General features: G+C 39.2%; 2 protein-coding genes across 4 annotated transcripts in view; both read left to right on the top strand.

Annotated features, from left to right (window-relative positions):
• On the top strand, positions 1-11,890 carry ciz1b (cdkn1a interacting zinc finger protein 1b). 3 transcript variants are annotated; one of them, XM_042420242.1, is made up of 14 exons: positions 1-105; positions 2,478-2,557; positions 2,640-2,715; positions 2,803-2,957; positions 3,790-3,875; positions 4,191-4,255; positions 4,423-4,557; positions 5,026-5,120; positions 5,618-5,711; positions 7,394-7,498; positions 8,102-8,269; positions 9,185-9,239; positions 9,696-9,817; positions 10,895-11,890. In XM_042420242.1, the coding sequence occupies exons 2-14, from the start codon at positions 2,529-2,531 to the stop codon at positions 10,955-10,957; spliced, it is 1,248 nt and encodes a 415-aa protein (XP_042276176.1). In that variant the 5' UTR covers positions 1-105; positions 2,478-2,528; the 3' UTR covers positions 10,958-11,890. The 3 variants fall into 3 exon arrangements, with proteins under 3 accessions (XP_042276176.1, XP_042276175.1, XP_042276174.1); XM_042420241.1 differs by having other exon boundaries at positions 2-105; positions 2,806-2,957; positions 4,417-4,557; XM_042420240.1 differs by having other exon boundaries at positions 2-105; positions 4,417-4,557.
• Positions 11,891-13,364: 1,474 nt separating this feature from the next.
• The window catches only part of surf4l (surfeit 4, like), a 7,398-nt gene continuing 6,074 nt past the window's right edge, over positions 13,365-14,688 (top strand). The window contains exon 1 of the mRNA XM_042420244.1: positions 13,365-13,581. Within this exon, the coding sequence (XP_042276178.1) occupies positions 13,534-13,581 (48 nt within the window). The 5' untranslated portion in view covers positions 13,365-13,533. The remainder of the gene's footprint in view (positions 13,582-14,688) is intronic.

Raw genomic sequence — 14,688 nt, 5'->3', positions numbered from 1 at the left:
CCGGCCAGCAGGGGGCGACAAGCGGCGAGTCAGTCCGTGTTTACATGTAGCAGAGTTAGCTTAGCTTTAGCTTAGCTTTAGCTTTAGCTTCTGCTGGAGGAGAAGGTGAGCAGACTTAAGCTGTATTTTAATTTAATTACATGTCATTAATTACATATCATGTCCGCTAACAGCTCTGCTAAACAGCCAGGAGAGATAAAACGCTTAAATCAGGCTCTGTTAGTCTGGAGAAGACAGTTTATTCTCATAACGTTTGTCAGGTTATAGATCTCTATTGAAAACAAGCGAATTAAAAGTTTATTTGCTTGTCAAAACGGTTACATCTATTGTATTAAAATTATTAAGATATTTTACTAATCAGAGGATGTTAATATTAAATTCGGCATAGTTATTAAACAGCAAGTGTGTCTTGTTTTATATGCAGCTTCAAATTAGTTTGTTTTATTTCACCAAAGACAAAAGTAACCAACGAGGAAGTCGCTGTTAAAATTTAACAATATTTCAATGGAGTTCTTTATAAATGTAGCTGGTTGTTCTGAGAGTAGAAATCAGGTTTTTAAGATAAATTTATATGTGGTTGTTCATTAACTAGTGATGGAAGAAGTACTCAGATACTTTACTGCAGTAAAAATACCAATACATCAAAGTAAAAATACTCAATTACAAGGAAAAGTCCTGCAAGAAAAATCCTACTGTAGTAAAAGTACATAAGTATTATGAGCTTGATGTAGTTAAAGTATTGCAGTAAAAGTACATAAGTATTATGAGCTTGATGTAGTTAAAGTATTGCAGTAAAAGTACATAAGTATTATGAGCTTGATGTAGTTAAAGTATTGCAGTAAAAGTACATAAGTATTATGAGCTTGATGTAGTTAAAGTATTGCAGTAAAAGTACATAAGTATTATGAGCTTGATGTAGTTAAAGTATTGCAGTAAAAGTACATAAGTATTATGAGCTTGATGTAGTTAAAGTATTGCAGTAAAAGTACATAAGTATTATGAGCTTGATGTAGTTAAAGTATTGCAGTAAAAGTACATAAGTATTATGAGCTTGATGTAGTTAAAGTATTGCAGTAAAAGTACATAAGTATTATGAGCTTGATGTAGTTAAAGTATTGCAGTAAAAGTACATAAGTATTATGAGCTTGATGTAGTTAAAGTATTGCAGTAAAAGTACATAAGTATTATGAGCTTGATGTAGTTAAAGTATTGCAGTAAAAGTACATAAGTATTATGAGCTTGATGTAGTTAAAGTATTGCAGTAAAAGTACATAAGTATTATGAGCTTGATGTAGTTAAAGTATTGCAGTAAAAGTACATAAGTATTATGAGCTTGATGTAGTTAAAGTATTGCAGTAAAAGTACATAAGTATTATGAGCTTGATGTAGTTAAAGTATTGCAGTAAAAGTACATAAGTATTATGAGCTTGATGTAGTTAAAGTATTGCAGTAAAAGTACATAAGTATTATGAGCTTGATGTAGTTAAAGTATTGCAGTAAAAGTACATAAGTATTATGAGCTTGATGTAGTTAAAGTATTGCAGTAAAAGTACATAAGTATTATGAGCTTGATGTAGTTAAAGTATTGCAGTAAAAGTACATAAGTATTATGAGCTTGATGTAGTTAAAGTATTGCAGTAAAAGTACATAAGTATTCTGAGCTTGATGTAGTTAAAGTATTGCAGTAAAAGTAGTGGTTTGGTCCCTCTGACTGATATATTATTATATATGACATCATTAGATTATTAATAGTGAAGCATCAGTGTTAGAGCAGCATGTTACTGTTGTAGCTGCTGGAGGTGGAGCTAGTTTACACTACTTTATATACAGTTAGCTAGTTTAGTCCAGTGGTTCCCAACCTAGGGGTCGGGCCCCTCCAAAGGGTCAGCAGATAAATCTGAGGGGTGGTGAGATGATTAATGGGAGAGGAAAGAAGAAAAAACAAAGTTCTGATACACAAATCTGTTTTCAGTTTTTGGACTTTTTCTCTAATCTTTGATTTTTGCTGAAATATTGGATCATTTGAACATTTATTGAAATGAAAGCATGTGAGAAGTTTAGAGGGAAAAATCACTATTTGGTGGAGCTGTTAACAACTCATAGACATGTGAAATGTGACCCCGACTACACACTGCTTTTTGTAAGACGTCAAAAGACAAAAAGGTTGGAAACCACTGGTTTCATCTTTAACAATGTGTTGTATTTTAAAAGCTTGTTATATTATCCATTGTGTCAAATCTTCATCTGAAAAGTAACTAAAGCTGTCAAATAAATGTAGTGGAGTAGAAAGTACAATATTTCCCTCTGAAATGTAGAAAGTAGCATCACATGGAAATACTCAAGTAAAGTACAAGTACCTCAAAGCTGTACTTAAATACAGTACTTGATACTTGCTCGTTTATCACTTTCACTACAACTTTTAAAGGGTTTCTGATGTAGTTTTTTCTTTTAATGAGAACTTTTTTCCATGACTACAGATTAGAGTGTTGGTGCAGGAAGGTCAAAGGTCAGCTGGTGCAGCCTTCATCATGGTGAAGCAGCAGCTGAGGACAGACAGGTAAGAACTGGTTTTTACAGCTGGTTACTGGTTTCTACTGTCGATTCACCAGCAGGAGGTTGTTGATGTCGCGTCTCTCCAGGTGTTTTCTACCTGCAGCTGCGCGGGTTCGATTCCCCGTCGGTCGTGTGCAGCGGCGGTCGCCTCTGACTCACCAGGTGGGTGAAAAAAAAACAAAACTTTGTGCTGCTCGTCTGCCGTCGTTGATCCGTTTAACTGTTTGTTTGTTTGTTTTTTTTCTTCAGCAGGTTTCAGGCAGGAAGTGGGCGGGGTCAGGGACAGGCTGCAGCTCCTCCACCACAGAAGAAGACAGAGGTGACGATGGGCGGAGCCAGCGTGGAGACCCGGGGTCGGACGGAGGTTCAGGAGAGGCGGAGTCAAAGAGGGCGAGAGTGGATGGGTCAGTCAGTCTGACCTTTGACCTTTGACTTGTCATGTCGTTAGCTGTGACGTTTATTTAACAGGTCCTTTAATTTTAAACAGTTTTAAACATCTCAGACTGAAACATGTTCATCACATGTTCCTACAGTAAGAGTTGACTGTTGTTGTAGATGTTTGTGTCGGTGGGAGTGAAGCAGCCGACTGGGATCATTTTCCTTCAGACGTCTGATAACTGAGTTTAGATCGTTATTTATTGGCTCAGTTAACGAGCCGATAGATTAGATTTATTCTGGACAGAGATGTTGGAGTTGAACCAGGATGTGATGATGATGATGATGATGATGTAATTTTCAGGTTTTTCATTTTACAGAGATTGAGACGCAGTTTGGTACAAATTATGAGAAAAAACAGGAACAACTGGTTTAACTGGTTTAATTGATAAGTGCTGACTGGTGATATCTGGGTTCATACGTCGTTGACTCTTAACAGTTACTTTAACAGATCATAATCAGTTCTCAGTGTGTAGTTATTATTAGAATATTAGGAAGTTTCTCTATAATAAGATGATTTCCTTTCTTCTACTAAATGACATAAACCTTCACAGAAAGTTAATATGCTGATATATTGTTTGAAACTGAATATTTTCCATCAGTTATTAACAGCTACGTATGAACCTAAATATAATGAGTCCTATAAATTAAGACTTCCTGGAGATGAATATAACATGAAGGAACCCGTATTCATTCTGTTCTGATTCGTTTAGAAACGTTAACGGTCGTCCGTGTGTTTGTTGTTACCGTGGAGACAGACGAGCGAGGTGTGTGATCGTTTGCTGAATCTGTTTCCATCAGAGCTGAAGAAGCTGCGACTCCGACCAATAGAGAGAAGCTCCCGGCGTCATGTGGTCAACCAGGAAGTGAGAGCAGTTCCACAGCAGGTGTGTGTGTGTGTGTGTGTGTGTGTGTGTGTGTGTGTGTGTGTGTGTGTGTGATCAGTTTATCTGACGGATTACTTTTAGATCCACAGAGATTAGTCAATGAGTCAATCAACAGATAATTAATCACCAGATATTGTGATAATCTTTTAATCGTTTTGAGTAATTTTTTTTGGTTTCTTTCGTCTCTGTGACATTAAACTGAAGATCTTTGATTTGTGAACAAAACCTCCTAATTGGATTATAGCTTGTGTTGATGATGATGATGATGCGGGTGTGTGTGTGTGTGTGTGTGTGTGTGTGTGTGTGTGTTGTAAGATGGCGTCCCTCCTCCTGACCAGCAGGGGGCAGCAGAGCTCAGTGAGGACAGCAGAGCAGCTGAGGTGAGATCATCTACTGACCAACAAAACATCACATTTTAACTCAGTTTATGACTGCAATGTTAATGTGTTAATGTGTGTGTGTGTTAATGTGTGTGTGTGTGTGTGTGTGTGTTTGTTAATGTGTGTGTGTGTGTGTGTGTGTGTGTGTGTGTGTGTGTCAGCTGCAGAGCGTGGGGTCACTGAAGGTCACCATCCAGCAGAGCAGCGAGAGCCGAGAGTTTGGACCGACAGACAGGACGGCAGACAGACAGACGGGTGGACTCCACTGTCACGTCTGTAACCTCACCTGTCGCTCTCTGCAGGTGAGAAACATCCAGAAACTCATCCTGAATATATAATAACTGAACTCATGTTAACTACGAGGAAATGATCTGGTCTGTAGAGACTCCCTGGGGGGGGGGGGGGGGGGGGCTCTGGCTTCTGTTTCTTTCTTCTTTGACATTAATTTGATGAAACACATCAGATCAGCTTATGGGGTTTTATTTTGTAAGTTTTTATTTTGCAGTGGAAGGACTTGTTTGTAGCTTTTATTTTGAAGGGGAGCTTGAGATAGCAGGAGGAAGAGGTGGAGTCACATGACCTTTCAACCTGCTGGTGTGAAATGTCCAAACTGTACAGATGTTATTAACAGCTGCATCATGATCCAGATCACATGATGATACCAGGCGGAGACGGTCAGGGTCCTCACAAGTGTAGAGGTTTATGTGTGTGTGTGTGTGTGTGTGTGTGTGTGTGTGTGTGTGTGTGTGTGTGTGTGTGTGTGTGTTCAGGTATTTCAGGAACACATGTCGGGATCAGAACACCTGAGGAAACTGAAAGAGATCACACACTCCATCAGCCTGAACACACACACACTGCAGAGCAGGTAAGAACACACACACAAATACACACACATACACACACACACACACACACACACACACACACACATACACACATATAAACACACAGAGACAGACACACACACAGAGCCCAAAAAAACACAACGATTCTTATTTTCAGCTGATTAAACACTAATTAAAACATAATTATGAATATTTTATTCCATTCCTGCTGAGTCTGTTCTGCTAGATTCCATTAAATTCTACAGACTGGTCCTTTAATGTGATGTTCAGACATGGAAAGCAGCACTTTATTATGAACCAGGTGTCATTATTATCTAACTATCTTAGACCCTCAAGAAAATACTCATCATTTCAATTTGTTAAAATGTCATAAATTAGACTTTTTATCTGATCTCATTTTCTCTTTGCTTGACATTATAAGTGTGATGTGTGATGGTTAACTTCTTCCTGCAACATGTTTCTACTTTAAAGACGAGGCCGATCTCTTCATCCTGACTGTCGTCTGTTTGTCCTGCAGGGGGCGTCGGCCTGACGCGCAGCGCTGGTGCGACACCTGTCAGACTCACTTCAGCAGTGATGTCATCATCCATCGACGGACTGAACAACACAAGGTGGAAACACGTAGATACTGAAAACACTGTAGATACTGAAAACGCTGTAGATACTGTAGACGCTGTAGATGCTGGAGACGCTGTAGACACCGGAGACACTGGGGACGTTGTAGACACTGTAGATACTGTAGACGCTGTAGACATTGTAGATACTGGAGATACTGTAGATACTGGAGACACTGTAGACGCTGTAGATACTGTAGATACTGTAGACACTGTAGATACTGTAGATACTGGAGACACTGGAGACGCTGTAGACACTGGAGACACTGGAGACACTGGAGACACTGTAGATACTGAAAACACTGTAGATACTGAAAACGCTGTAGATACTGTAGACGCTGGAGACACTGGGGACGTTGTAGACACTGTAGATACTGTAGACGCTGTAGACACTGTAGACGCTGTAGATACTGTAGACGCTGTAGATACTGTAGACGCTGTAGATGCTGGAGACGCTGTAGACACCGGAGACACTGGGGACGTTGTAGACACTGTAGATACTGTAGACGCTGTAGACATTGTAGATACTGGAGATACTGTAGATACTGGAGACACTGTAGACACTGTAGACACTGTAGACACTGTAGATACTGTAGATACTGTAGACACTGTAGATACTGTAGACACTGTAGACACTGTAGATACTGTAGATACTGGAGACACTGGAGACGCTGTAGATACTGGAGACACTGTAGACATTGTAGATACTGTAGATACTGGAGACACTGGAGACACTGTAGATACTGGAGACACTGTAGACATTGTAGACACTGTAGATACTGTAGACACTGTAGATACTGTAGATACTGTAGACGCTGTAGACATTGTAGACACTGGAGACACTATAGACACTGTAGATACTGTAGATACTGGAGACACTGGAGACACTGTAGATACTGTAGATACTGGAGACACTGGAGACACTGTAGATACTGTAGATACTGGAGACACTGTAGATACTGTAGATACTGTAGATACTGGAGACACTGGAGACACTGTAGATACTGTAGATACTGGAGACACTGGAGACACTGTAGATACTGTAGATACTGGAGACACTGGAGACACTGTAGATACTGGAGACACTGTAGACATTGTAGACACTGTAGATACTGTAGACACTGGAGACACTGTAGATACTGGAGACACTGTAGACATTGTAGACACTGGAGACACTATAGACACTGTAGATACTGTAGATACTGGAGACACTGGAGATACTATAGACACTGTAGACACTGTAGACACTGTAGACACTGGAGACGCTGTAGATACTGGAGACACTGGAGATACTGCAGACACTGTAGATACTGGAGATACTGGAGACACTGGAGACACTGGAGATACTGTAGACACTGTAGATACTGGAGATACTGGAGACACTGGAGACACTGGAGACACTGTAGACGCTGTAGACACTGGAGACACTGGAGACACTGGAGACACTGGAGATACTGGAGATACTGTAGACACTGTAGACACTGTAGATACTGGAGATACTGTAGACACTGTAGATACTGGAGATACTGGAGACACTGGAGATACTGTAGACACTGTAGATACTGGAGATACTGGAGACACTGGAGATACTGGAGATACTATAGATACCACATCTGGACTGAAACAGCAGATTAATTCAGTTTTATTCCTTTTCTGTGTGTTTGTTTGTGTGTCTCCAGATGTGTAAGCAGATGTCTCGTCCTTTCTGTCCGGTGTGTAAACGTCACTTCAGGACTCCCAGGAAGTTCGTGGAGCACATGAAGTCTTCAGAACACAAGCAGCAGGTCAGCAGGAGACAGTCGAGACTAAAATATGCCTCAAATGTTCCTACTGATACTGACAAAATATCTTTGTTTTAACACGGAAACTTTCTCGTTTTAATGGAAGAAAGTTTCTCATTATAACGAGAAAACATCTTTATAATTATATAAATATTCCATTATGTTATCATGGAAAAAAAATTCTAGCTATAACTAGAAAATGTATCTCATATTACAAAATACTTTTCTAGTTATAACAGAAGTTATAATTAGAAAACATCTTTGTTATAATGAGAAAACAACCAAATTTTAACAAGAAGTTATGACAAAACATGTTTTTATGTTAAAACTTTTTCGTTTTAACAAAACTTTTGCAGTAAAATATGACGCTGTCTTGTTACAACGAGACACTGAACAGATATTATTTTGTCAGCATCAGGCTTCCGTATCGAACGAGCAGGTTTCACATGTTGATACGATCAAAACGACCAAAACATTTGTGTCACCGTTTAGTCGCTTTACTGAAAGCAGCCATGTTTTCACGTCTGTGTAACGTCTGTAACGACTGAACCAGAACAAACCTGAGAGTGGAGGGGTGCGTTTGATTCACTGTCTGTCTCCTCCCAGGTGCACCTGGAGGAGGCGCAGGAGGAGGAGCTGATCACTGTGGACGCTGTCGGCTGCTTCCAGGAAGAGGAGGAGGAGGAGGAGGAGGAGGAAGAGGAGGAGGAAATAGAAATAGGCGATGATGAAGAGGAAGATGTAGGAGAGGAAGCAGAGCAGAAAATGTCAGAGGTACAGACAGACTGTGTGTTATAGAAGCTCATGTCTGCCAGTGAAAGAAAAAAAAGAATAAAAGTAGTCATGATAAAAAAAAACTAAATTAATTTTAAAAATTATGTTATGAAAAAAAAATTATTATGACAAAATAATAATAATAATAATTATAATAAATAATGAGAAAAAAGTGAAAGTTCAGGAAAGTCAAAATCATGAAAAAAATTATGAGAAAAAAATGAAAATTTTGAATTTTGGAAGTTCGTCTGTGCCAGTAAAAAAAAAAAAAAAAAAGAAAGAAAGACATAATAAAAATGTTGACTTTTTCATCATTTTTACTTTTTTCCATAATCTTGATTTTTTTTTTAGATAATTTTCACTTCACTTTTTTCACAATTTGTATTTTTTTCTCATAATTTAGATTTTTTTTCTCATAATCTTGACTTTTTTCATATTTTTTCCTTTTTATGTCATAATTTTGAATTTTTCATTTCAGTTTCAGTTTTTCAGTTTTCACTTTTTATCTCATGATTCAGATTTTTTTTCTCATAATCTTGACTTTTCCATAATTGTTAGTCTTCATCTTATAATTTAATTTTTACCTCAATTTTTACTTTTTGTCTCATAATCTTGACTTTTTTCATGATTTTCACTTTTTAATTTCTGAGTGAAAATTTGTGAAAACTATGAAAAAAATCTAAATTGAGACGAAAACCTGAAAATTATGAAAAATTATTATTATTGTAAAAGTCAAGATTATGAGTTAAAAAAAGTAAAATTATGAAAACATTTTTATAATGACTTTTGTTCCTTTTGTTTTGTTTTACTGGCAGAGTCGAGCTTCCGTACGGCTGCTTTAAAAACACGTCAACAACCCGACTGAAAATGATGTTTTATAAACAGATTGTTGTTGTTGTTGACTTTGTGTCGCAGGCGGCCGACAAACAGGAAACACGCGGCGAGGAATACGACCCCGGCACCATATATGGTACGTTCCTGCGGTTGCCGTGGTAACAGTGACTGATGGCGCTGCGTCGCCTCCGTGTGGACGTCTGCTGTCTGATCTCAACATCTGTTTTATTTTATCATTAGGAAGATTTAAAACTGACTCCTGACTTCATTATTATTCTTATGGAAGTTAAAAAAATCCTATAAATTAATCAAATGAAACTGATAATAAAACTTGAAAAAGAAAATATTAAAATGATGAGTGTGTCCATGCACCAGTTTTTATTTGCATTTTCAAACCTCTGTGTGGAGCGATGATGAGGAGGCTGTAGCCTTCCTCACATCAATACATGAAACTAACAGACGTCATGTTTCCATCATGTTTTCCATCGTTTGAGCTTCGACTGTTTTAATGACGTCGTCTCTTCTTCTTCTTCTGCAACAGATGTTACATTTTAAATGTTTGGATGAAACTTGTGTCTCTTCGTCTCTACAGGAAGTAGTTTTGTGGTTCCTGTTTCTGGCTTCCTGTGTCGACTCTGCAACAAGTTCTTCCACAGAGAGACGACAGCACGACACACACACTGCAGGACACACACACACTACCTCAACCTGCAGGTAACACACACACACACACACACACACACACACACACACACACACACTACCTCAACCTGCAGGTAACACACACACACACACACACACACACACACACACACTACCTCAACCTGCAGGTAACACACACACACACACACACACACACACACACACACACACACACACACACACACACACACTGCAGGACACACACACACTACCTCAACCTGCAGGTAACACACACACACACACACACACACACACACTACCTCAACCTGCAGGTAACACACACACACACACACACACACACACACACACACACACACACTGCAGGACACACACACACACACACACACACACACACACACACACACACACACACACTACCTCAACCTGCAGGTAACACACACACACACACACACACACACGCACACACACACACACACACACACACACACACACACTACCTCAACCTGCAGGTAACACACACACACACACACACACACACACACACACACACACTACCTCAACCTGCAGGTAACACACACACACACACACACACACACACACTACCTCAACCTGCAGGTAACACACACACACACACACACACACACACACTACCTCAACCTGCAGGTAACACACACACACACACACACACACACACACACACACACACACACACTGCAGGACACACACACACACACACACACACACACACACACACACACACACACACACACTACCTCAACCTGCAGGTAACACACACACACACACACACACACACGCACACACACACACACACACACACACACACACACTACCTCAACCTGCAGGTAACACACACACACACACACACACACACACACACACACACACTACCTCAACCTGCAGGTAACACACACACACACACACACACACACACACACACACACACACACACACACTACCTCAACCTGCAGGTAACACACACACACACACACACACACACACACACACACACACACACACACACACACACACTACCTCAACCTGCAGGTAACACACACACACACACACACACGCAGGTAAAACAGCTGATTGTGTGTGTTGTTGTTTCAGAGTGTGGGGCAGCAGGTGAGACAGTCTGACAGTGACGCGGCGGAGAGGAGCGAGGACACCTGACCTGCTCTGTATCCCACAATGCACCTGTGTGTCCAGGTGATGGGCAGCTGATGACGTCATCCTGATGTTTCTGAAGCACAAAATACAGTTTTTATAGTTTAACTGATCAGAGACTGGCAGCAGTAAACAGGTGTGTGTGTGTGTGCGTGCGTGCGTGCGTGCGTGTGTGTGTGTGTGTGTGCGTGCGTGCCTGTGCGTGTGTGTTGTGATTGGATGATATCTGGATGATGTTTCTAAAGCTCAGCTGTGTGTCACTGACCTCTGGTGGCGTTCAGAGGAACTGCAGTCGTCTCCTGGTGGTTCAGATGTTTCACTCAGTTCTGGACGTTTCAGTCCAGATTTTGGCTTCAACTAACGATTATTTTCATTTTTGATTGTTTTGTCGATTATTTCCTCAATTAATTGATTAGTTGTTTGGTCAAATGTGGATCAATGTTTCCTAAAGACGACGTCATCAAACGTCTTGTTTTGTCAGTTTACTGTCACAGAGACTAAATATTCACATTGAAGAAGCAGAATCAGAGAATTTGGACATTTTGTTCTTAAAAAAATGTCTCAAAATGATTCATCAATCATCAGAACAGTCGGTGATTCTAGTCAAGATCATTTTGTCACAAGGAGAAACTTTATGCTCACTTTTCTTTTTACAGAACAACCAGTTTAATGTCAGAATGACATCAGACGAGACTCTGAACCAGCTGATCGTTCTGATCACATATTTCTATGTTTGTCCTTTAAAATATTTTTAAACTGTTATTTAAAGTTATAAACTGTGCTGCACATGTTCAGTTCCTCACTAAGACTGAAACAATAAAACAATGTTTCTCCATCAGTCAGTTGGATCGGATGTATTATTGGATGTATTAGTTTTATATTAAGTGTGCTGTAATACTTCCAGATGTGTCTTCAGTTAAACATCATGTCGACTTTGGATCCTTTCAGGCAGTAATGAGTTTTTTATGTAACACTTTACTGTCAGTCTTCCTGTTTATCATTAATAATCAGTCTATAAAGAGTTAATAAATGTACATTATAATGTATTTATAAGCAGATATTTGTTTATTAATGTCAACAACTGAAACTCTTCCTGTGGTGGAAGAAATATTCAGATCATCACTGAAGTAAAAGTATAAATACCACAAATACCACAAATACCACAAATACCACAGTCTGAAAACGTATATTATTATATTAAATATATGACTAATGAATGTTGTACATGGAAGAGTGTTTTAATGTTGTAGTTTGTCAATATGGAGCCAATTTGAGATCATTTATAAACTTCTGTGTAGTAACAGTACTGCAATATATACGTGCATATAATGCAGTACTGTATATATATAGTACAGCTTTGCACACACACACACACACACATATATATATATATATATATATATATATATGTGTGTGTGTGTGTGTGTAACAGATCATTTGAACATACAATGATCACATGATTTTATAAGTAACTGAGCGGCAAATAAATGTGAAGAAGAAAGTTTTAATTTGCATAAAGTAGAAATAATCAAGTAAAGCAGCAACAATAAACTATTGATTAGTTTCCACCATTATTTTAATCATCGATTCATCGTTTTGAGTCTAAATTCTCTGATTCAGCTTCTTAAATGTGAATATTTTCTGGTTTTGTTTGTCTTTATGACAATAAACTGAAGATAAAACAACAAACATTTGATGACGTCATCTTTAGGAAACATTGATCAACATTCTCTGACACTACAGACAAAACTAATCGATTAATCACTAATGATGATCAATGATGCTGCTGTATAAACAGATAATAGAGTGAAACACATCTGTAATAATATAAAAGTTGTAATTGTTGTACATTAATAAACATGTCTGCCTATAACGAGGTTATACTGTGTTATTAACTTTAAACAAGAAACGTCCTGAAAGCTGCAGACTTGAACTTTCACTAATAACTTATCAGAGAGTGATAACGTTGAACCCTTTATTACTGATTCAGGATCAATAAAGTTCTGTCAGTTTGCAGCTTTATAATTACTGTTGTTAAAATATTCAACTGGTTTCACTTTATTCTACTGAAACATTTAATTTGCCTTTTTGTCTTGTAGCTTCAATCTAAAGAAGATTTATTAATAAGTTCTTGAGTGTTATAAATAGTAAATAATAGCAGTTGGTAATTATTATGTATCATTAATTAAGGGTTAAATATGAATTTATAGTAAATTATCTTTTACACACAATATAATAACTCAGATTTCTGACTCTCGTCACTGTTTAAATAATAAAACACGTATAATAACACAATAATTACAATGTTAAACTTGATTTAGACTCTTTAATAAACACATCTGTGTGTATTTACTGCAGACACACACTCAGTCCACGTGGCATGTGTTTCCCGGCCGCGTCCACAGGGGGCGCGCTCCCGCTCGGCGCAGAGGATTGTGGGTCGGAGAGAGGAGGCTGCAGCAGCAAGCGGCGGAGCATCAGTGACAGTGGGCCGGACCCGGGACTCTTTACACCGGACTTTCCACCACCTGAGCTGGGAACCGTTTCTCCTGCACGGAAGTGCCTGAACAGCGGCGGCAGAGATGGGACACGGAGACCTGATGAGCCAAGCGGAGGACGTCGCGGACCAGGTGAGCTGCTCTCCACCGGGAAACACACACCCTGAGCCGGCCACGGACAGGCTGCGACTCCGGCAGACACACAGCTGTTTTCCCGGAGGTTTTCCGCTGCGTTTTAAATCAGCTGGTTTTAAGCAGCTTTTTTTTTTTTTTTACACTTTACATACTTCTCGTAAATCAGTGTTTAATTCGGCTTCCAGATGTTTCACCCAAACACCACTTTGCTCCAGTAAAGATAAACTTTTCTTAACTTTTAGGCAAAGCCGCAGACTTCTTCATACAGTGTCGGTTTGGTTGATGTAACAGGAAAACTCGTTGTGCAATTAAAAAAAGTTTACTGTAATAGTTCCGTGACAGTTTGTAGTGAGTTTCAGCTGCGAGCCGAAGTGAAGGGCGGCTCCTAATAAACGCTTTAGGCCTTCAGTCATTCGCTCTCAGCTGAGATCTTTGGCCGAGAAACACAAAAACCCTTAAAATGACTAATATCTGAACGGAGTCTGGTGCAGCGTCATCAGCCTGGTGGAAAACGGAAACGTTCGGTTTCTACTTGATTTAGAGATTAAAGTAAAGAAGAAGAAAAACTTCGCGTCGAGTTTGATTCACTGTTCGCCGCTAAAACATCTGTAGTAAAGGAGGAGAGCTGAGAGTAACATCTGGATTTGTAAATAATAGTGAAACAAGACACGGTCAGTTACACGTATGCCGAAAGGAGGAGGAGGAGGAGGGGGGGTCTTCATCATGTTCAGCGGCTCCACGGTCATCTGTTCCCCGCTGAGAGTCTCTGCTGACCGGCGAGGAAGCGTCAAACTCACAGATCTCTGAAGGAAGTCTGGAGCGACGACTGTAAAACTACACAGAGAGAATGATAGAAAAACATAAGTGTCACAGATAATATATTATTATTATTATTATTATTACAGTGTTTAAAGCAGCTTCACTGTTGAATCTTTGCAGTTGTCGCTTTAATGCTTTAATGTTTCTGAACATCATCAAGTTCAGTTTGAAACTTGTTTCATTGCAGCAGAAACAAAGTTTTCCTGTTTGCACACAGGAAGAAGTTTGTACAGGAAGTTAATGTTTTCATACACAGTCTGATGATGATGATGATGATGATGATGA

This window comes from Thunnus maccoyii, chromosome 9, assembly GCF_910596095.1.
Source record: "Thunnus maccoyii chromosome 9, fThuMac1.1, whole genome shotgun sequence".
NCBI classification, from domain to species: domain Eukaryota; kingdom Metazoa; phylum Chordata; class Actinopteri; order Scombriformes; family Scombridae; genus Thunnus; species Thunnus maccoyii.
This window is presented reverse-complemented; position numbering and strand designations above follow the sequence as displayed.